Source organism: Pyxicephalus adspersus, chromosome 3 (assembly GCF_032062135.1).
Source record: "Pyxicephalus adspersus chromosome 3, UCB_Pads_2.0, whole genome shotgun sequence".
Taxonomy (NCBI): domain Eukaryota; kingdom Metazoa; phylum Chordata; class Amphibia; order Anura; family Pyxicephalidae; genus Pyxicephalus; species Pyxicephalus adspersus.
In genome coordinates this window covers 69,902,342-69,924,953 of record NC_092860.1, presented here as the reverse complement: position 1 = coordinate 69,924,953, position 22,612 = coordinate 69,902,342, and the positions used below count along the sequence as shown (strand labels likewise).

Genomic DNA, 22,612 nt, shown 5'->3' with positions numbered 1-22,612 from the left:
TAGAGACCTTTTCTTCCCACTCTCTCTCATCTCATTTGAAGTACATTGTTCTGCCTTTTCACCCTCATCTTTTATTGTTGCTGTTGTCTATCAGACCCCTGGCCCAATCTTCCAATTTATGGACAACTTTACCTCTTGGCTTCAATATATTTTTTCCCATGACTTGGAAGTCAACTCTCATCCTTGGTGACTTTACATTGCAATTTGTAGCAATCCTCCCCCAGCTAAACTGCTCCCTATTGCCAGCACCTTTGCTTTAACACAGAACATAAACAGCCCCACACTGGATCTTGTATTTTTTAAACACTGTAACTTCACTCGCATTAACAACTTAGCATTTCCTCTTTCTGGCCACAACCTTCTTACCTTTTAATTCTTCACAACATGCACTGCTTTGTCAAAATAGGTTTATGGCAGAGAGATCTCTGTAACCTCAACCACACCTATTTCTCAAACTGACTCCCACTCTAACATCACTTCCCAAAGCAAGCTGTCATTCTCCTGAAATACCTAAAAAAAAAAAAATCAAAAATAGCCAATAACCTCCTCACAAAGCAAGTTTCTCACCCTCTCTTATATCTTTCCTCTGCATTTCACACTAGTGATCACCCCAAACTCTATCGGTATCTGTAACACTTCATTCTTGGTTTACTTTTTGCAACCCAGTTATTTGGCTCACCTCACAGGCACACTGTTTTGGTGTCCCCTCATCCAGCACCCTCCTTCACTCTCCACATTAAGAACATCTCTATGTCCTGCCACTTCCATCCCTTTATCATATCTTGCCTGGACTACTGCAACATCCTCTTCTCAGGCATTCTAAAAACCAAACTCTTATCTCTACAGTCTATTATAAATGTAGCAGAAAGACTTAACTTTCCCTTTCTCCACTTCTAATGTGCTCCCTCTTTGCACATTTATACACTGGCTTCCATTTCACCTCAGAATCAAATGCAAGCTGTGCTTTGCTTTCAAATCCCTTCAAGGTTCTAGTTCCACCTACATTTTTGACTTGTTACACAAATACACCCCTAGCTAACTAACCTCTTTGCTTCTCCAATGATCTTCTAATGACTTCCTCACTGATAACTTCTTTCTGTGCATGGCCCCAAGACATCTCTAGAGTTGCCCCCACTCTCTTCCTTGTCCTTTTAGACTTACTATTACTTTCGAAATATTTAAAAGAGCACCTAAAACCCACCTTTTCAAAGTTTCCTACCTGTCTTCATCTGTCTATAAACCCACTGATAAGCCACCAATCTATATGATTGTGTACTACTCTCATTCCATCTCTTAGATTGTAAGCTTGACTGAGCTGGGTCCTCTAATCCTCCTGTGCCAATAATTGGACTTGTCTATTATGCAGGTTTGCCATTTGCAACCTCTATTTAATTGACAGTGCTATTTGTAATTATTTGTAGCTATTTGTAATTAAACAAATAGCTAACTCCTATAACTTAAAAGTTATTAAAGGCTGTATTACCATAAAATTTTCTTTACATTGTGACAGTAAATACTACTAAACCTATACAACAGAATGTTATCATTTGCAGTAAATAGTGATACACCTAGGTCATTTTTGGGAAGGAACCATCTAAATTAAATATCGTTTCATTTAGTTGTGTTTATACTGCATGTGTTAGCACTTCTAATCAATTGAAGACAAATTGGTGTGACAAAAGGCATGATTTTTCAAAAGGCAAAATGCAAAGAAATTCTTGAAATATGTTTTTTTTTCTAGCTTGAAAAGACTGGCTCAGCACAAACTGTAGTTTGATAAGAAAATAAAACAAGACTAGTTTACATTGTTTTGTTGTCCTACTCCACAGAATCCATGATTTCCATACACTGTACTCATAACAGCCAACAGGCATTTAACAGTCGTATGCAACTTGGAACTGATGGTTTAATAATATTGAAGTGCATATGTTATTCTTCTGTTTACTTTATAAAGAAGGTAAACATGCAAATTATTTCTGTTTTAAAAATGCTCACCGTGCTGGCTAGTATCTTTTGTATATAATTCTGCAGGGCATGCAGTTTAGATAACCCACATAATAAACACATTAATATTTTGACTTACATTCTTGGTGTTTCTAATATTCCTAAATACAAATGTTAAAAATCTTATTTTTCTGACATTACCAGAACTTTTTTGTTTTTATAGACAGAAAAATAGTCACTTTTGTCATTTCAGGCTTTAATACAAAGTTGATAATTCTACTTGTACAGTATAATATGATCAATACATCACATTTCTGCTGTACCTTCAATTATAAAGACATTTGCTTTTGGTGATAAAGATGAACAGAAGGTTGAAGTGAATATATATATAATAAAAGTGGCTTCCATGTTACTGAATGCAATATGATTTTAAACAAAAATTTTCTCTCCTTTTTTTTTTTACCTTCTTTAATCATCAACAGTGCAAGTGCCATTTGTTTCATAATCAGAATGCCCTTTTATTAGGTTTACATGGCTTGCTTAGCTATAGGAATAACAGAATCTTACTAATTGCTAAACAGTTGCTAAACAGAAAATTTTGAGCAACAGATGCAATTTAGCACAACGCACTTTTCTTGTAATGTTTGTAGTAGTATGTAGGCAGCCAGTGAGAGCAGTCTCAGATGGTTGCCACATTTCGTTTTAGATGGGTCCCCTAATGCAAAAGAAGAAAAAGTGTATCTTTTATTTTACTTCTGTAAACAGCTACTCTGGATATTAAAATGTTAAAAAAAAGTAGTTTGTATATCTAGTTGAGCTGCTGTTTTATATTCCCTATCTGTTTAAATAAAAAATACTTTTGGTGAACTTATGACAAGCCAATTTTCCTTTGTCAGCGGGATATGCTAAAACGTATGTGTGAGAAATTTTTTCTTTATGATTTGGAGTAGAAAATTAGGGTGATGAGGAGCAACTAACTTAAGAAGAGTAAGAAGTTCTCCTCACGTGTAATATCTCCACAGTGAAAAAATAGTATTTCAACAGAATATCAACAGCAGCACACATTTCTTCATTTCATGGACAATAATCTATTTACAAAAAGGAACCACAATATAAAAAAGGAGTCTAATTTTAATGTCACTTGAATGGATACAAATACAATACTTAAAGCAAGCTACTGGCATACACTCAGAAGTATTATACAAGCCACTTTTTTGTGGTTGTGGACACCGCATCATGTACAGAGAAAAACACAAAGTTGGCTGCAGTCAACAAGCTGCCACGTTATTCTGCAGCAAATTTCTGCTCTATCATCTTCCAGTTGACAGTTTTGTGAAAGCCTATATTGAGACAAGATCAGAAAGGTTTAGAAGGTTGGGGCATTTTACAGGGCTCAAATAAGGATATGTGTGAGCTGTTGGTAATAATTTTAATCATAATTATGATTTACAAGGAATGTTTTAAGTCAGAGGCAAGATTTTGTGGCTCTGCAGGTAAGTTACAATTATTCCATGCCATAGTTTACACACCAAGGGCCTGCTTTATTTAACTTTTTGCTTGAGTGGTTTTTGCTTTCTTTTATTTTTTTGTATTTATTAAGTTTATTTTTTTTACAAATGCGCTCTGTTTAGACACAAGCATACATAACTAAATTTTACCATTTCACAAGAACATTGCTGTTATTCTGCCCAACATTTCTACTTTAAGATACTCAAATAACATGAACCTCAAGGATGCCACATTGTTTTTTCCTATTCTTCTAATAAAGAACATATATTGTTATGCTGAGAGCACCACCTCTGGTTTGAGATCCATGTATACTCAAGAAAAGGGCTTGAGGTATCAGAACCTAAAGCAATTTGAAATCAAAGTGACCCAAATCTCAAAAAAGAAGCTCTGCACCACAGAGTTCCAAATCTGAAGTCTGTAGAAACGTAACCTTCCATTCTTGGTGCCAGTGCTTTTTTCCCTTTTTTTTTTGTAGTTTATGTGATTAGTCTTTTAAGAGGGTCAGTCAGCAAAGACGACACTGATATCAGTGGTTGATTATGTTCACTTATGATGGCTTTTTATGTTGCATAGTGATCAAAGCTGCCCAGGTACTCCAAACTTGCTTGGTAGCAGAACTGGTACTCATCCTAAAAATGAAAGAAAAAAATTTTACTCACAAATGTACTTTGCTTTAACATATAATTATACTAAAGATAAATATATTTTTACAAACTTTATATAACTAACTGTATATTTTGTTGCACTTTATAGGAACCTACTTTCTGGAAAAGAGGAGATCTTTACACATTTACACCTAATAATAGCAACTTTAGGTCTAACTTAGGTCTACACTGGGTTGTCTTAAAGTCTTTTGCTTGCAATCTCACATATGTGATTTAGTTAACAGTATAGAAATGCTGAGCAGACATAAGCACATATATGTCCACTATTAAGAACTATATAGACATCAACATTCACAAATGATGAACAAACACAATTAGTTTACTTTTCCAAAAAACACATTTTATGATATTGAGATTTTTGTACTTATTGAAAAATATCTTGCTTGGAATTTATTTAATTAGCAGTACAGCTAGGAGCTCTGTGACAAAGGATTGATACACTGGTTGGATGTCACCAGATGATCACTGGTATGTGAGCTGATTTACTTTTTTTTTCTATCTATTTCCCTCTTTCTTTCCTTACAGTTCCCTCCCTCTCCCCCTCTTAAGGTGCGTACACACTTCCAATTTTTATCGTTCCAATCGAACGACGAACGATCGATTGGGCAAAAAATCATTCGTAAAAAAGTAACCAATGATGCCGACGAACGAGGAAAGTCGCTGGAAACGAACGACCGGACCGACGGATCGGATTGGACGACGATCGTTGAACATCGTTCGTGTGTACGGTCGTTCGTTGATCGTCCATGTTCAGAGCATGCGTGATGAACGAACGTCCGTTCACTTTCCTGTCGTGCACATAGTTCCTCTATCGCTCAAACGATCGTATCTATTGTGTGTACAATATCTACGAACGATCGTGTCGTTAACTCTATGTGCAGGATCGGTGCTATACGATCGTTCGTATATATCGTGCATGAACGTTCGTCGTTCGTTTTCCAACGATAATAATTGGAAGTGTGTACGTAGCTTTAGACATGCCTGGGGGATCCAGCAATCCAGCCAGCTCCCGGCTCAGTCACTCCAGTATGTGCACATTTGACAGAGGTAGCTGTCTGTGGTACTGAACCACACTGCTGTCATTATTCATACTCTATGGAGTGCCAGGAAAACTACTTGAAGCATCTCCCCCAAGGCAGCAATACCCTGGCATAAGGAAGCAATACCCAAACTGCGAGTTGCCCAAACAGATCCTGGACTGAGGTTTAAGTACTGTCTTCTGTCCAGTGTTATGCACCCCTTGTAGTTATAAATTATTCCTTTCTGCACTTTCCTTGATACTTTTACAGAGTGAAAAGTTTTTTTACTTTTCTATGGAATAAATTACACAATTGAAAGGCAAATACCTAAAGGGAAGTATGTGAAATATATCAATATTGATAGGTTGAAAAAAGTGCACTAAGTTCAAGCACTAAGTAGGGAAAAAAACATATCCCACATTTAAAACCCTATATTCATTGTTGATCCAGAAGAAGGCAAAAAAAAACCTGGTTCAATAAGCTCCAAGAGGGATAAAAATTCCTTACTGATTCAGTAAGGGTATTCCCTAAATCAACAGTCTCTGTTGTATTTACGTTAAAACTTTAATTCAGGTTAATGATGTGCTAGAAAAGCATTCATCCATGTGCTTCCAGAAAAGCATCCAGCTTTTTCTTCAAACAATCTATAGTACTTGCTAAGACTACTTCCTGAGGGAGCCTATTCCCCATTTTCACAGACCTTACTGTGAAGAATCCCTTATCCAGAGATTACATGTATTTTCCTACAGATGCAGAGTGTCCCATTTTCCTTTGTAATGACCTTAAATTGAATAATTTGTAAGGGAGTACTCTATATGGACCATTTATATATTTATATAGGGTGATCATTTTCCCCCTAAACGTCTCTTCTCAAGAGAGAATATATTCAGTTCAGTTAATCTCTCTTTTTAGGTTGCCACTCCCTCCACTCTCTCTAATTCCACAATATCCTTTTTAGGAACCAAAACTAAACTGCATATTCCAGGGGGTTTGACAGGGGCAGCATTATGTTTGCCTCTCTGCAGTCTATTCCTCTTTTAATACAGTACAAAATAAGTACTTTCCTAGCCTAAAATATTGCAGCTTGCCATTGCATGCTATTATTAAGTCTTTGATCCACCAGAATCCCCAGATCTTTTTCTATTTCTGACTCCCCTAAATGTATTCCCCCTAAACAGAATGAAGCATGCTTGTTATTAGCCCTCAAGTGCATAATGTTACATTTCTCATAATAAAAAATAATTTGACACTTGGCTGCCAATCAAACAGTACATCCAGGTCTTCTTGTAGAATATACACATCCTGCATGGACTTAATTCCATAACATAGTTTGGTGTCATCTGCCTACACAAAAATGATACTTTTAATTCCAAAATCTAGATAATTTATAAAGATATTAAAACTGTAAAGGTCCAAACATTGAATTCTGGAGTACACCACCAATTGCCCTAGGTCATTCAGAGTATAAATCATTAATCACTACTCTCTGGATGTGATCTTTAAGCTAGTCCTCTATCAATTTACAGATTGGCTTATAAACCTGTTGACCCTAACTTGCATATTAACCGTCTGTGGGGTACAGTGTCAAATGCTTTAGCAAAGTCCAAGTACACTAAATCAACTGCTACCCCACTGTCTACCTGTTTACTTACTTCCTCATAAAAAGAGAGTAAATTTGTTTGACAACTTCAGTCTTTCTTGAATCCATGCTGACTATCACTTATATTATTCTTTTTAGCAGAAACTTTTCTATGTGGTTCGTTATCAAACTCTCTAAGACCTTTTCATCTATGGACATTAAATTTACTGGTCTGTAGTTACTTGGTAATGACTTTGCTCCCTTTATGAAGATAGGAGCCACATTGGCCTTACGCCAATTCATTGGTACCATGCCAGGTATTAAAGAGTCTCCCTAAAAATTCAAAACAATGGCTTTGAAATAACTGAGCTCAGCTCCTTAAGGACAAATTGATGTAATCCATCAGGTCCTGGTGCTTTGTCAACCTTCATTTTGCTCAACTGTTTCTCCATTATATCAATGAGCCATTGTTGCTCATTTAGGGCAGTGACATTGCTATTTGCAATTCGGACTTGAACTCTGCCATTTTTCTTTGTGTACACAGAGCTAAAAAAAAAGTGTTTAGTAAATCTGCCTTTTCTTTAACCCCAGTTACCAACCCAGAGACATTCTTTAGGGCAGTGGTCACCAACCAGTACGGTGGTTTAAAGGTTAGCACTGTGACCTACGCAGCGCGAGGTCCCAGGTTAAAATCTTGGCCTGTTGTTTGTGTGGGTTTCTTCCAACAACCCAAAAATCTGCAGTTAGGGTAATTGGCTCCTCCTAAATTGTATTAGACTGTCAAGACATATGGACTTTGAAGTCAGCTGCGTATTATGTCAGCGCTTTATAAATACTGTATAAGAATAATAATAATAGATAGGGCAAAACTATTCAAGATCACTACACATACCTTATAACTGACATGCACTCAACTTGCCCTTAAAGGTTAGTGCTAGTGTTAAAGAAGACCACCACTGAGAGATTATGTAAACTGACTAATCAATAACTGACTACCAATAACTTAAAATGAAAAGTACAATTTTGTCTTTAAAAGTAGAATAAAAAGTTTTGAATATCTAATCTTCCCTGCTCTCCATGCAGATTTATAGTCAAATTATACATTTCTGTGCACATACATGTACATTTCTAACTATATTAATACATTCTGCAATGACTCCAACTGGATTATTAACCTTTTAACCGCCAATTGATTTTGTGGCTTGCAAGTGCTCCAGGCCAATTTTTTTTAGCAAATTTTGTTATTTCCTATTTGTGACATTTCCTTGCTACTAATTATTCCACAGTCACCTGTTAGTGTATTATAACAAAGAGGGGAAATCAGGGTTGTACACACAGTGCCACATTACATTTGACACACATACATCTAGACTCCCAAAGCTTAGGCCTCAGGGATGCTGTAGGAAGAAGTAGAAGGTAGTAAGAAGTAGGGTAGGCAGTGTAGCAAGTTGTTGATTTTTATAATTTATTTGATTGGCTTGAAACAATGTACCTAGGGAGAATACTGCTTACAATGCCACTTCTGTAATGTGTATTTATGTCCACTTGTCACTAGGGGGCAGTATTAGACTATAGTTTCTATACCGAGAGCAGTCAGCTGACTACTGGATCTACTGACAGGATGGAATGATCAAAGCATTCCGAGCATTCACAGCAATACAAGTAAACCCGGCTGGGGCTTATTTGCACTGCTTATCTCAAGTGAGATAACTCGGCTGGGGCAGACAAAAAGTTAAAAAAATATTTCTTCGAAATACCTACCTGTATGTAGGAATCCTCTATTCCCCCATGGCACAGAGTACCTGGGCCTTCAAACATGGAAATCCAGAGGGTGATCATCAATTGGTGATTTCTTCCATCCAGAAACATTTTGAACATTCCCTTTAGCCATACTGCCTGTCACCAGCAGCGACACAACCACTGTACTATGTCCAGTTTATCCAATACTGTAAATCTATGCCCCTTGATCTTCCTTCATCATTACAAAATAATCCCTATGACAGATTGTTACCTATCTCCCCTGCAACGTTCCCATCCATTTCTTGCTGCCTACAAGGTGTATATAGTAAAACAGTTGTCTCAACAAATTTGAAAAAATGGCAGCATCCTTGATTTGGTTGACAAAATTATCCAGTGGCTCCAGTCACTCAGAAAGAAAATAATGAATTTACAAAGTATTTGGACTGTACCTTGATGTGAGCAAACCAGCTCAGCACAGACATTCGTGCCCAAAATGCGGAGCCCAGTCAGCCACCTTAAACACTACTGATGGATTTGGGGCTCCATTGTACAGTAATAGGGTACTAATATTTAAAAGCCATGTAACTGTTTCTTCTTCTTGATCCAGTACTTTGCTTATTTGGCAGTTGGTCAGATCTCATTATTCTTCCCAGGCAGAGGGAAGAGGGATTAGTTTGTGCCTTCTAGCCACAAGAATGTTACAATGTGTACCAACCTCCCCCCCATACTTCATAAAACTCTGTAATTTTCCCTAAAAACTATTATCTTACCTCTGTCTGTACCATTGCTGGTCTTTGAGTTCGCAGCATTTTTACTGTTTGGAAAACATCTACAACCCCCTCATAACGCATTCTTTCTAGGACAATACTGAGGGTAATGAATACCCCTGTCCTGCCAACTCCAGCACTGCAAATAAGAAAACATAATGGAACCTAGAATTAGAGAAAACACCAAGAACAGATGCAAAGAGCTAAAACATTTTATGTTATATAAACTTTTCTATTATATACATTTTTTATACTTTATAACATTTTCAGAGTATATCTAGTCAAACATGAACATTCTGGGTTTACCCTGAATGAGTAGACAGATTTTAGACAGTAGTAAATCTTTTAGCTGACAAATAAATAACTATAGTTGACAGTATTCTCTCCTACTAAAGATGCAAGCAAGCATGATCACTTATTCTAATATACAAATAGTAAAGAAATAGGCTGAAAAAATACTAATAAATTCTTTATTAAACTGGTTACAAAAAAAAAATACATAAAACTCGGATTAGATTTTAATGTGGTACCTTCTAACTTTAGAGCACTACTACTCTTGCTATTTTATACTCTTACTATTTATACTCTTACAGATAGATGGTCTTTTATTGTCTAAAGAGGAGGATAATGCCTGCAGCGCCCACTGGTGGTCTACTTTGTAGGGTTAAAAGTCCTTTAGGTGTGGCTACAAACATGTCCAAAGGCACTTAAGGAAAAAGAATAGACATGCACCAGTGATCAGAAAACTATTTTAAAACAAAATCTCACAATACATACAGTACAACCACAGTTGAAGTCATTAGTTCTTCAAATGTAAAATTACCCCACGCATACTATCAAGTTTGTGGCACAATGGCTTAGGAGCAGTAAGGTAATTGGAGTGGCCAATACAAAGCCCTCAGAACTGAAAAAACATGTGCAAGCATGAAGGCCTATGAACATGTCCCCGTTACACCACTTTTATTTAGAGAAATAGGCCAAACTTCCAGCATTTTATTGTAAGAAGCCTATACAAAGCTAACCAAAACATTTGGCTGAAATTAAACAAATTAAAAGCAATGCTACTATAATAAAGTGTATGTAAACTTTTGATTTACTGGAAATGTTATATAGTCAATAAAAAGGGAAATAATCTGTGAACATTATTGGAAAAAATTACTTTTGCCCTGCGACGGTAGATGTCTTACATGACATGCCAAATTTATACAGTTAGGTCCATAGATATTGGGACAGAGACAACTTTTCTAATTTTGGTTCTGTACATTACCACAATTAGTTTTAAATGAAACACCTCACATGCAGTTGAACTGCAGACTTTATGCTTTAATTCAATGTGTTGAACAAAAAGATTGCATAAAAATGTGAGGAACTAAAGCCTTTTCTTAACACAATTACTTCATTTCAGGGGCTCAAAAGTATTTGGACAGCTGAAAATAAATTTATAATACTTGGTTGAAAACCCTTTGCTGGTAATGACAGCCTGTAGTCTTGAACTCATGGACATCACCAGATGCTGGGTTTCCTCCTATTTAATGCCCTGCCAGGCCTTTACTGCAGCGGCTTTCAGTTGCTGTTTGTTTGTGGGCCTTTCTGTCCGAAGTTTAGTCTTCAACAAGTGAAATGCATGCTCAATTGGGTTCAGGATCAGGTGACTGACTTGGCCATTCAAGAATATTCCACTTCTTTGCTTTAATAAACTCCTGGGTTGCTTTGGCTGTATGTTTTGGGTCTTTGTCCATCTATATTATGAAACGCCTCCCAATCAATGTGACTGCATTTAGCTGGATTTGAGCAGACAGTATGTCTCTGAACACCTCAGAATTCATTCCGCTGCTTCTGTCCTGTGTCACATCATGGATAAACACTAGTGTCCCAGTGCCACTGGCAGCCATGCACGCCCAAGCCATCACACTGCCTCCGCCTTGTTTTACAGATCATGTGGTATGCTTTGGATCATGAGCTGTTCCACGCCTTCCCCATACTTTTTTCTTGTAGATAGACTTGGATATCGATACGCCTACTCCCATGATTTACCAAACTGTAGGTTTTGCTACTCCTAAAATTTGTAGCAATTTCTCAGATGGGTTTTTTATGTTTTTGCAGCTTAAGGATGGCTTGTTTCACCTGCATGGAGAGCTCCTTTGACCGCATGTTGTCTGTTCACAGCAAAATCTTCCACATACAAGCACCCCCCTTCCCCCCCTCAAATTACTGGATGGAGACCTGACTGACTGGAGAATGTTAATCTTTTCCAAACTGGATGTAAATAACTTAGTTTCTTGAAAACAAAGGAGAGTGGCTTGTGAGAACGCCAAAGTAATTACTGTGTTGGTAACCATACAGATACCTTTCAACTGAACCCTGACTGAACTCAACTGAACTAGTTAGACAAGTACAGGAATGATGTTTTCCTTGGAATATAATCCTAGTTAACCGGAAGATTTTCTAGTCAACTGCAAAGTGTTCTCCATTTATTTGTATAAGATCAGTATAAGGTCTTCTATAAATGTGTTCAGTTCTTCCTATTTCTATTGGAATGTTCAGCTCTGTTGAATATCTTTTATAAATCACCATTAATTTGTGAGCAGTGTTTGAGTTGGGGTATAGAGGAAGGGCAGATCGGCTGCGGCCATTCAGAAGGAGAAAAAAAAAACATTGACTTTTGTGCAACTTTTATAAAGTACAAAATCAACAATACCATATTTTGATTCAACAGTGCTTCCACATTTAAAAGCTATATGGTTTTCAGTATATTTTATTGTTGTCTACATAATTTTTGTGCTGTCTATCAACAGGTTCTGTTTATGTACACAGTTTAAATAGAAGTAGTTTTACTGGGCACTCTTGCTACTGCAACTTGTTTTCTCTGTCTGACTTTGATGACATAATTTCCTAGAGCTTAGAGGAAGTAGGTTGTGTTTGCAGCAGACACATTTGTAAACCTACTGATGCATCCACATCAAATACACTTGCCCAGTAAAATCTGCTTGATGGAAAACATAGAATGCAGGTGCAAAGGGTATCTCATAACCCATAAATTCTGAATAATGTGATGAACCTGCTTCCAGAAATGTTGTATTTTGGGGCAATCCCAAAAGCCAAAATCTATCCGAAACCCTTTCAGAGAAATTGTGCAATAACTTTATAACTCTAGTAAGCAATTTATAACCTAGTTCTTGGTATGAAGTACTTACACAGGATTTATGAATCAGAAATATTAATTTAAAATCTGCTCGAGAAAACATAAAACTGAGACCTCTCTCCCATTTTGAAAAAAACTGTAGTTTTTCAGCTTGATTCAAGGAAATTATTGCTGCATATATTTGAGAAATGACATGCTGTGCTGGTCCCTGATCCACACAAAATGTTTAAAAACAGTTATTTGACAATAAATTGTTCTGGTTTTGGCAAAGCACATATAAAATGATAAAACTGCATGAGTTTCCAAAAACCTAGTGATGCTGATATCTCTTTTTTCCCACAACTCAGGAAAAGGAGGCCAAGTAAGTTGACATAGAAAAAATCAATGTTCATCATATTCTACAAAAACTCTGAATCCTGGATTTAAACAACCTGAATGAAATGCCAGAAAATCTAAAAGTGGAAATTTAGGGGAGGAGGAGGGTGAGATCTTAGTGAACTTTGCATATCCAGAATATACGTAATGAGATACTAATGAGTGGATGGGTACTTAGTAAAGCGCAACATATTAGTGGGCACTTAGTGAGCACAACATTCACACCACGAAGTGTTGCCAAAGAAGAACCTGCAAAAGAATGTTTAATATCCACTCATTGCTTCCACTTAGCATGCTGGTTCCAATATATTATACCTCCTAGATACACTGCTGCATAATAGGATCCAAGGTCTGGAAGACCTATACCCCCTTCCAGTTTATATAATCATAAATATCTAAATCAAAGTCTAGCAGTTTTTTTTTTACCAAAGAAACTAAAAATTAGATTTAATAATCCAGAAGATCAGATCCGAACAGCTGGAACAGCAATTGGAAAGTCTTGCAGAACTTAAAGAACTTTAGGTTGCATTACTATTTTTAAAACATTACATCAGCCAAACCAAGAAAAGGTTTGTGAAATCCATTGTAAAATTTTTTGCCGAATTTGTTGCAACAATGGTAGAATTTTAAAATTTCAGTAGAGTTTAGATAAATTATTAGAGATCCTGACTTCTAAATAAGTAACTGCTTTCTTAGCACATTTAAACAGAAAAGGCTTTTAAATCTATTAATTTTTTTGTAAATCTATTTTGAAAATGGAGAAGTTACCATATTGATTGAGTTCCATCATACGACTGAGCAGAGAAATAGCAGGATTAGGTAAAAACTATATAAAATAATAAATCATGAGCAAAAGCTGCAATTTTACATTCTACTTTCTCCACCCATAGACCATTAATATAAGGATTAGCCCAAATGATTCATAAAATAGGTTCCAAAGTAAAAATGAAGATTAAAAGGGAAAGAAGACAACCTAGTATACCATTCATAATTGCAAAAGAGTCTGAAAATATATTCTTGTCAGTGAGATGTGTATTTTTGTTGTATTTTTTAAAACACCTTTTTATAGCGTTGCTGAAAGTGTTCTTTTCACTTTATACTACAAGCTACTTAAAACCCTTTGTATACACACTTGTAATCTCCATTTAAGTAATATTATGACATATTATGAATATTATGGAAAATGATTAGCTTACCTAAAAACAGCATTAGTATTTATTTATTGTAAACAATTGAATTAGCTTTTTACATTTTTTTTAAGATTCTGTCAATCATTGTAAAGAACATTATCATTGTAATAATAAAACTAAAAAACTGCCTAGGTGGGACAGCTGGGAGTTATTTGTAAGTGACCATTAGTGGTTGCCGGTTTTGATTTCTACTGTACCTGCAATGGACTGTTATTGGACCATCTTGACCAAATTGTTCCTTAGTCTTGTGTACTTGGCCAATAAAGTCAATAAAACCTTCTCCTGATTTTGGCACGCCTTGCTCTGGCCAATCAGTAAACTGAAACTGTCGTACTGTACGAGACTGACCATCCTGTTGGGAGATGTGTAATGTTGGTTATTTTAAACAGATGAAACAAGTAAATATTTGACTAGCCAATTAGCTAAAAAAACAAAAATATATTACAATAAATAAAATGTTTCTATAGGCATTGGTCATTGATTAACATTGACACTAATTACTTAAATGACTACTTTGCTTGAATTTCTAACCTATAAAATATTATATATAGACTCTTGCAAATTTAATGTTAAAGTGACTGCATCATAGTCTGAGAACTGTGTTGCGTTAACTACACAATATTTTATTTCATAATTATACCACAGATCAGTATTTCCATGGCATGAAGATCTGTACCTGAGAATATTTATTTACAAATTGCTGAAATGTCAGGGTTAAAAGGCTGCTAAATTACTTTACCTTAATTTCCAGGACATACACTAAACTTGACTTAAGAATTATCTTGGAATTGGACAGGCTAGTTATAAAAGTAATTCGGTTTCTCTGAAATAAAATTCACCAACACTTTTATTCAAAACTAGTTTATTACAGTAATTCTAGTAACAAAAATACACCTTTTATTCTGCTTCTTTAATTTTTAATTTAGACGAACTAGAAATCCAGGTTAACAATGGTAGGAATGACATAAGAAAAAGTATAAGGTCAAATCTGCAGCAATTTCCTGGTATGTCACATCATTCTGACAGACAATGCTCTGTATCAAAGTTACCTGTTACCTTCTACCTCTTACATAGTCCTATCGATCCATCACTATGATAAGTTGTCTTACTGGCCAAAAGGCTCTGATACATTAACTTGGATGTATAGATATTACACAACACAAATATTATTACCTAAAATGGTATATTAAGCTAAAAAAATACCCAAAATAAAAGTTTTTAAGCCTAGCCCATAATTAAAAAATATTTAAATGCAGTATACATTATTTTTAAACAAGCCTGACGTATTCTGTGCAGCTCTTATAATCTTACCCTGGCATCTGTGACTTTGAACTCTCTCAAAATGTACTGAGGCATGTTGTATTCAGCCATTGGATCCACAACGAAGTATTGATATCGAGCAGATCGTTCAGCTGGCCAATACTGATGGCACTTTTCCTGTAAAATAAGAACAGTGTACAGTCAATCCCCAATTTTAAATTGTGAATTATACATGCAATGGTACACATATTGGAAAATATACATATAAATATTTATTTTGTTGTTTGTGTTCTGATTTTGTATTTCAATCTTTTTATTGAAAATTTTAAACATTTTTACATTACAACACCACAAAGTTGGAAGAGGGATAAAAGGAAAATATTTTCCATTCAATGATCAATGTAACATATGAAAAATTCTGGCAAGGATAAAACGAGCAACAAATATTGGTACATACAAACATAATAAAATAAAAAGTATACATAGTATGGGATAAGCAGAAAATGTCAAATATTAGAAGAAAGAATAAAAACACTAAAATACTAGTCCAACTAAAAAGATTAGAACGTAAATGTTCATATAGGTAATGAGTAAAAGGGGGTGGATGGGGAGGGAAAGCCAGAAAAAGACAATACACAAGGGGGAGACGAGGAGAAAACAGACAAGGGGAGTAGGGAAGAGAAAAGGGGGGAGACCTAGCAATGTTGAATGTCTAAATAAGAATTGTAGTTAATCCAGGGTGACCACATTATTTCAAATTTCTCCATTCTGTCAGTTAGTATACTAGATAACTTGTCATAACCCATGATCCAGTTCGATTTTGCAGCTATGTGATCAAAGGGAATATTAGGTTGTTTCCAAGCTTTTGCTAGAGAGATTTGAGCAGCTAATAGGATCAGGCTGATCAATTTTCTTAAGCAGAAAAGTAAAGGGCAATCCAATTTGCTAAACAATGCCAATTCTGGAGCTTTGTTGATATTGTGAGAAGTAACATAAAAAATATTTGAAAACCTGCAGACCAATACAATTGGGCTTTTGGGCATGTCCACCAAATGTGAAACATGTAGCCTCTAGTCGCACACCCTGTAAAGCACAGTGGGGAAGTTGCTGGAGTGTATTTTGCCAGTCAGTCTGGGACCATATACCACCTCAAAAGAACCCTACAATTAGCTTCGCCTAGGCTCCCCGTCTTTATTTTACCAGCATACCCCAAGGTCCTGTTCCCATTGATCCATATATTTAAGTTTTGCATGAGGGGAGGCAAGAGCTAAATATAGCAAGAATATCTGGACTCTCATATCGGCTAGAAATCAGCCAGAACTTTCAAAAGGAACGGGTCTGTAAGGTGGGGAAGCCATTCTAAGTTTGAAGCCAAAAATACCTCTCACATCCAGCACATCTTTTATTTTCAGGAAGCCTTCGGATATCCACCACTGAAAACTGTTACAGTTCTTAGCAGGGGAGAACTCTGGGCTATTCCATAGTGAAGTTAAAGGAACATGGGTCGAGAAATTTTGTGGGTGAGATTGGAGCTTATCCGAAAATGTCAGAGAATTGGCAAGCGCTGGGCATTTCATTTGAGATTTATTTTTCCTTGAAGTACATAAAAGGACCAATAGGGGAAGCTGTGGACAAGCCAACCCCTCCAAGTCTATCCATTGGGATCAAAGATGTTACACAATGAGATTTGGGCTAATTGTGCTGCACTGGTAATAATGGATATTATAGAGAACCCTCAAACCTCCCTGAGTACGTGTAGCACACAGACAGGCCCTTTGGACCCTGCTTTCCCATTCCAAATAAAGTGCATAATTTTCATTTGCAGATGATGTAGATTCTGGACTGAAATGGGGATAGGGAGAGTGCGGAAAAGATAAAGTAGTCTGGGAAGAACATTTATTTTAATGGAGTATCTGTACAAACCATGATGGGGGGGACTTCATCGATCTGTTCAGGTCTGAGAGAATACTTTTAAAAAGAGGTTCATATAGGAACAGTACAGGGTTTGATATGAAGGTGTCAAGTTAATACCAAGATATTGAAGCAATTTTCCACTCCATTGAAATTTGTATTAATATTAAACATTAATATTAGGAGCTTGTGATTTGGTACTGTTGACCCATAAACCCGATATCCTTTCAAATTCTCCCAGAGGCCTGAACAAATTGGTAAAATGGTTAGGAGAGAAAGATTTTAGTACATCATCTGCAAAGACAGCACATTGGTGTTCCATGCTACCACAAGAAATGCCTTTAATATTTGGATTGGATCTGATAGCAATGGCCAATGGCTCCATTGCTAAAGCAAAGAGGACAGCCTTGTCTAGTGTCTTTTTTGATCAAAATAGAGGACAGAAAGCCACCCTGGGAAATAGAGGCTGAAGGTGTATCATATAGTGCTCCAAGGAGATTTGTGAAGTGCAGGCCAAACCACATTATAGACAGTAGTGAGAATAGATATTAACATGATATGCTGTCAAAAGCTAACTTATAAATGAAATCATATTAGGGTCACTGCTACCCAGATTCTCTTTTTTATGTACATTTGGTATAAGCTCTGCATTGAAAGAAAAAAAACTATTCAAATAAAAAAAAAAAAATCATAAATTTCCTACTTTTTGCTGTACTTGCAGTGCCATTACTCCAGTCAATGTGAGGGTAGTTAAAAGCTCCAACACTGGGTAACAATTTTGAACACATTTTTTGACTTTTTAAGCTTATTTACATTAAAAAATGTATGCTGATTCTGAAAGTGCAGTTAGTTTTCTTCTATCACGTCATGTTTTTTCTCTACCGCTTATATTATTGCGATTACTGTAGCATGGATTTGTAAAGGGCTAATAATTTACACGCAAGACAGTGTGGTCAGAGGTTGTGCGCTGCTCTACGTAGTGAATAAGCAAATTTTATTTTTCTACCTACACACGTATTTCTTTTCTTTCAGATCATGTCTGGCTTTGCTGTTTCTCGTCATAAGTGCCTAAACAACCCTGATTTATTTTGTTATATCTGTGGCAGTTTCACCATTCCCAGTCAAAGGGCGAACTTCAGCACATTTGTAGAGCAAGCCTATTTGGCATATTCCAAAGTTAAACTTGGTGATCAAGATAAGTCTTGGGCCCCTCATAAGGTGTGCAAACAGTGTGTCGAGGGTTTATGGATGTGGACAAAGGGAACATGTGATAAGATGCCACTTGGTATACCTATTGTTTGGCGAGAGACAGAAGATCATTTCAGTGACTGTTACTTTTGTATAGTGAAAACTTCAGGATATAACAAGAAAAATAAATGTAACATAGAGTATCCTAGTCTACCATTGGCTATACACCCAGTGACTCATTCAGATGAAATCTGAAATCAGCATGAGTTGAGTGATCTGGCATGTGATTTAGGACTATCGAAGAAGGCTTCAGAACTCCTAGCATCAAGACAGCATGGGAAAAACTTACTCGAAAAAAGAACAAAGGTATTTACTTTCGAACCAGAGAAATTGCATTTCTGCAGTACTTTGGAACGGACAGTTTATTTTGTGTGTTGCCATAACATGCCTGGTTTATTGAAGGAATTGGGAATTCCAATCTATAACTCAACTGAACGGCGACTATTCATCGATAGCTCAAAGCGGAGCTTAAAGTGTGTCCTCCTTCACAATGGCAATATATTTAGGTCAGTCTGAATTGGCCATTCAGTTTCTCTTTGTGAAGGATATGCAGACATAAAGAGAGTCATTGAGTTGTTGCAATATCACCAACACAATTTGATCATCTGTGTTGACCTTAAAATGGTATGCTTCCTTCTTGGACAGCAACGCTGATACACCAAGTATCCCTGTTATCTGTGTATGTGGGACAGCAGAGCTCCTGAGAGGCATTGGGTGAAAAGGAATTGGCCTCCCAAGATCTGCCCTAAAACCAGGTGATCCAAACATTCTTCATGAGCCACTTGTTGACAAAAAGAATATTTTATTCCTACCTCTGCACATGAAACTGAGTCTGATGAAGATGTTTGTTACAGCTTTGCCAACTGAAGGAGACTGTTTCAAGTACCTAATTTTAGCATTTCCTAGCCTGTCATTTGAAAAAATAAAGGGCTGTGTGTTTGATGGTCCACAGATTTGGCAGCTCATTAAAGATGAACATTTCATCAGGACAATGTCTAAAGTCGAAAAGAATGTTATCATTCAAAGCCATTGTCAAAGACTTCTTGGAAACACACGAGCAAATAATTACACAGAAATTGTTCAGAAACTCATGGAGAGCTACAAAATGCTTGGTTGCAATATAAGCATTGGTGCAATAGGTGCATTTTCTGCATAGCCATCTTTCTAACTTCCCGGAAAACCCTAGTGCAGTAAGTGATGAGCAAGTTGAATGATTCCATCAAAATTTGAAGGTCATGGAAGGACGGTTTCAGGGTGGATGGGATGTACATATGATGGCTGACTATTGTTGGAGCATCCGGCGGGATAGTCCTAACATTGAACACTCTACGAAAAGCTATAAGCGTAAATTTTTTTTCAAATGTTTTCAAACATTTTTAAATGCGTTCCCCAGTGTTAATAAAACTATGCCAACTATGCCAGCTTCTCCTCTTCCTTAACACTGGGGGACCTAGCAGACTACAATAATTAACTGTGCATTATGCATTCCTATATTCCACTGCACCCATCACTTGCTCCATAAAAATTTTTTTCACATTCACTTTTAGATCACCTTTCACATACAGACAAACACCACCACCTTTTCTTTGACTTTGCCTTTACGAAAGAGAGTATAACCAGAAATATTGACAGCCACGTCATTTGAAGAACAAAGCCAAGACCCCTATATTGTTTGCCAGACTTCTAGCATTGGTGAACAGGCTTTTAAAACCATTGCTGCATTTACCAAATCCTTTTGTTTTTCAGTACTATTAGTAGTGTGCAATCCACAATCCAACTCCTTATATTTATCCATCACCCTCCCCCAACTATTCCCAATCCACCCTCCACTAGTGACTGACTCCTGCCTGACCTTTCTGTCACCTTATTTAACTGTCCCACCCCCTCTATCCTAGTTTAAATACTTCCCTAAATCTTTCCCCTAGCACAGCCTTCCATTAAGGTGCAAACCATTTCTGGCATATAGGTTGTACCCAAATGAGAAGTCAGCCCAGTGCTCCAAGAACTCAAAACCTTCCCTTTTACACCAGGACAAAAGCCATGCATTTATCTGTCTTAGCTCTCGTTGCCTTTCCTGTTGTTGCTTATGGCACAGGCAATATTCCAGTGAATATATCCTTGGAGGTCATTTCCTTCAGCTTGAAAACTATTTCTTTAAACTGATTTATATATAAATTTATATAGAGTATATCCTACCAATGATTCCAACATGGACCAAGACAGTTGGGTCATGCAACACTGGGTCTGCCACCTGAACGTCTTCACAGATTTGAAAATTTGTTAGGGTGCTCAAACACAGGGCTGGGCTTCCTTTTCTGGGAGCCCCTACAACTCCCTGTAACTACAGTAACCTAGCTTCCTACATGTTCATCCTGATTTACCTCTCTCCACCCTCCACATGTTGCTGCCATTCATTTTTCCAGTTACAATATTTATTAATTTCAGTTATAAAAGATTACTTACAATTTGTAGTTTCTTTAAATTCGTTTAAAACCAATCCTTTCGTTTTCAACTTCCTATGTTTCTAACTACTTGTTTCACCAACCAAAAGTGAGCAAGCCCAAGGTGAGTTTACCCAGAACCTATATTACCTGTGAAACCATGACCACTTCCAAGGGTGGTGTTCAGGTAGTCGGAGAGCTTTAAAGAAAAGGCACTCAAGAAGTTTGGAAACATATGGGATAAGGGAAATAGGACAGTAGCGAGAAGATAGGAATGGGTCTAGTGAGGATTTCTTCAGGATAGGGGGAATAATGGCATGTTGTGAAAACCAAGGGGTAGATACAAGTGGAAAGGGAGAGGTTGAACAGGTCGGTTAGTGTGGGGTCCAGGGTATTACCATAAGCAAATTTCAGTAATAGGGCCATCCATAAAGGTTTTCATGTTCTCTTAATTGCAAAAACATTCAAAAGGTAATTTTTTTAGTATTATTCCTAACAAGAATTGGTGTGTATATTACGAGAGTAGTATATAAGCTTTTATTGAGTTGAGACCATGCCTGGGCCACAAAAATACAAGAATGATAGGAATACCCTTAACTAAGGACTGTATACTATACTATGTATACTATGGCAGCTAACATTTGCAGAACGTGAAACTACAAACTGTACTAGGGAGTGGCAGTATAAACAAACTGGTGTTTTTATTTATTTTTTAATGAAAACCTTTCCTGAGCCCAGGTATAGGTAATATAGTGGAGCATTAAGAAAATCCATCACTCTGCTTACATAGAGCTGGATGGGTCTCCTTCACAGCAAGCAATGTACGAGTGCAAAGGTCGCATCAAGCAGGTCGTGTCAAGCTAAGGATGCACCCTACACAAGAAAGACTAGTGGATGCTATAGAGAGAGCTATAGATAATGCTGCAATAAATTCTCTTTTGTCTGTGCTGGTTTATCTTTAAACAGCAAAGAAGCTACACAAAAGATTTGCCATAATATATTGCGGACATCCTTGTCACCATCAATAAATAATGCAACCATGCATCAATTCTCCTATTATTTACTGATAGAATACATCCTAAAAGAACATACAGAAGGCATATAGAAGAAACCACTTACTCTGCCAATTTCTCTAAGTTTTGTTAACATTACAACAATTGTGGAATTATTTTCCCAAAGCATCCTCCAGAAGTCTTCTGTGGTTTCTGCAAGAGGTCCTTGTGTTGCAATGTATGCTTTTTGTTGCCTGGGAAATGCAAAATGAAATGTTATTGTTTGCACACATAGATATCCCACAACCATTAAAACAAAACAAAAAAATAGGCCATACCTGTATCCATCTATAAAGCTGGAATTAATATAATCTGAACCCTCCACTCCTCTGATTGGCTGCAGGCAAACTCTTGTGGTCTCATATGGCATGATATTAACAAGGCGGTTTTTAAATTTGTTGCATGGAAGATTGGCACTGATAAATCTGGAAGTGTGAGCTTTAGAATTGGCAAGGCGCTAAAATGGGAAGAATAATAATCAAAATTGTAAAAATGCAGAAGACACACATGCACCTAGATTTCTTATTTCACGTTTTTTTGCAACCAGTAACCCCCTACACATTTCTTACTTCTGTTTTATTTACTTTTTTACATACCTGTAATAAAGAAAGAAAAAAGTAAACCCAATGCCCCTGATTCATCAAACAAAATCGGATTATCGGTCGCGCATTCGTATTAGCGATCCGGAATCGCGCGCGATCGCGCTATTCAACAACCGGAAAAGCTCGCGCACAGAGCCGCGCTTATCCGACAGCTTTTTACTGGCGATC

General features: G+C 36.8%; 1 protein-coding gene across 14 annotated transcripts in view; it reads right to left on the bottom strand.

Moving 5' to 3' along the window:
• Nucleotides 1-2,183: 2,183 nt before the first annotated feature.
• Nucleotides 2,184-22,612, bottom strand: part of PTPRS (protein tyrosine phosphatase receptor type S) — a 216,383-nt gene continuing 195,954 nt past the window's right edge. For all 14 annotated transcript variants that reach the window (XM_072405081.1, XM_072405082.1, XM_072405084.1 and 11 more), the window contains 6 exons: nt 22,121-22,299; nt 21,910-22,036; nt 15,242-15,367; nt 14,128-14,282; nt 9,227-9,362; nt 2,184-4,082 (listed from right to left, as the gene is read on the bottom strand). In XM_072405081.1, coding sequence (XP_072261182.1) covers nt 4,014-4,082; nt 9,227-9,362; nt 14,128-14,282; nt 15,242-15,367; nt 21,910-22,036; nt 22,121-22,299 — 792 coding nt within the window. In that variant the 3' untranslated portion in view covers nt 2,184-4,013. The remainder of the gene's footprint in view (nt 4,083-9,226; nt 9,363-14,127; nt 14,283-15,241; nt 15,368-21,909; nt 22,037-22,120; nt 22,300-22,612) is intronic.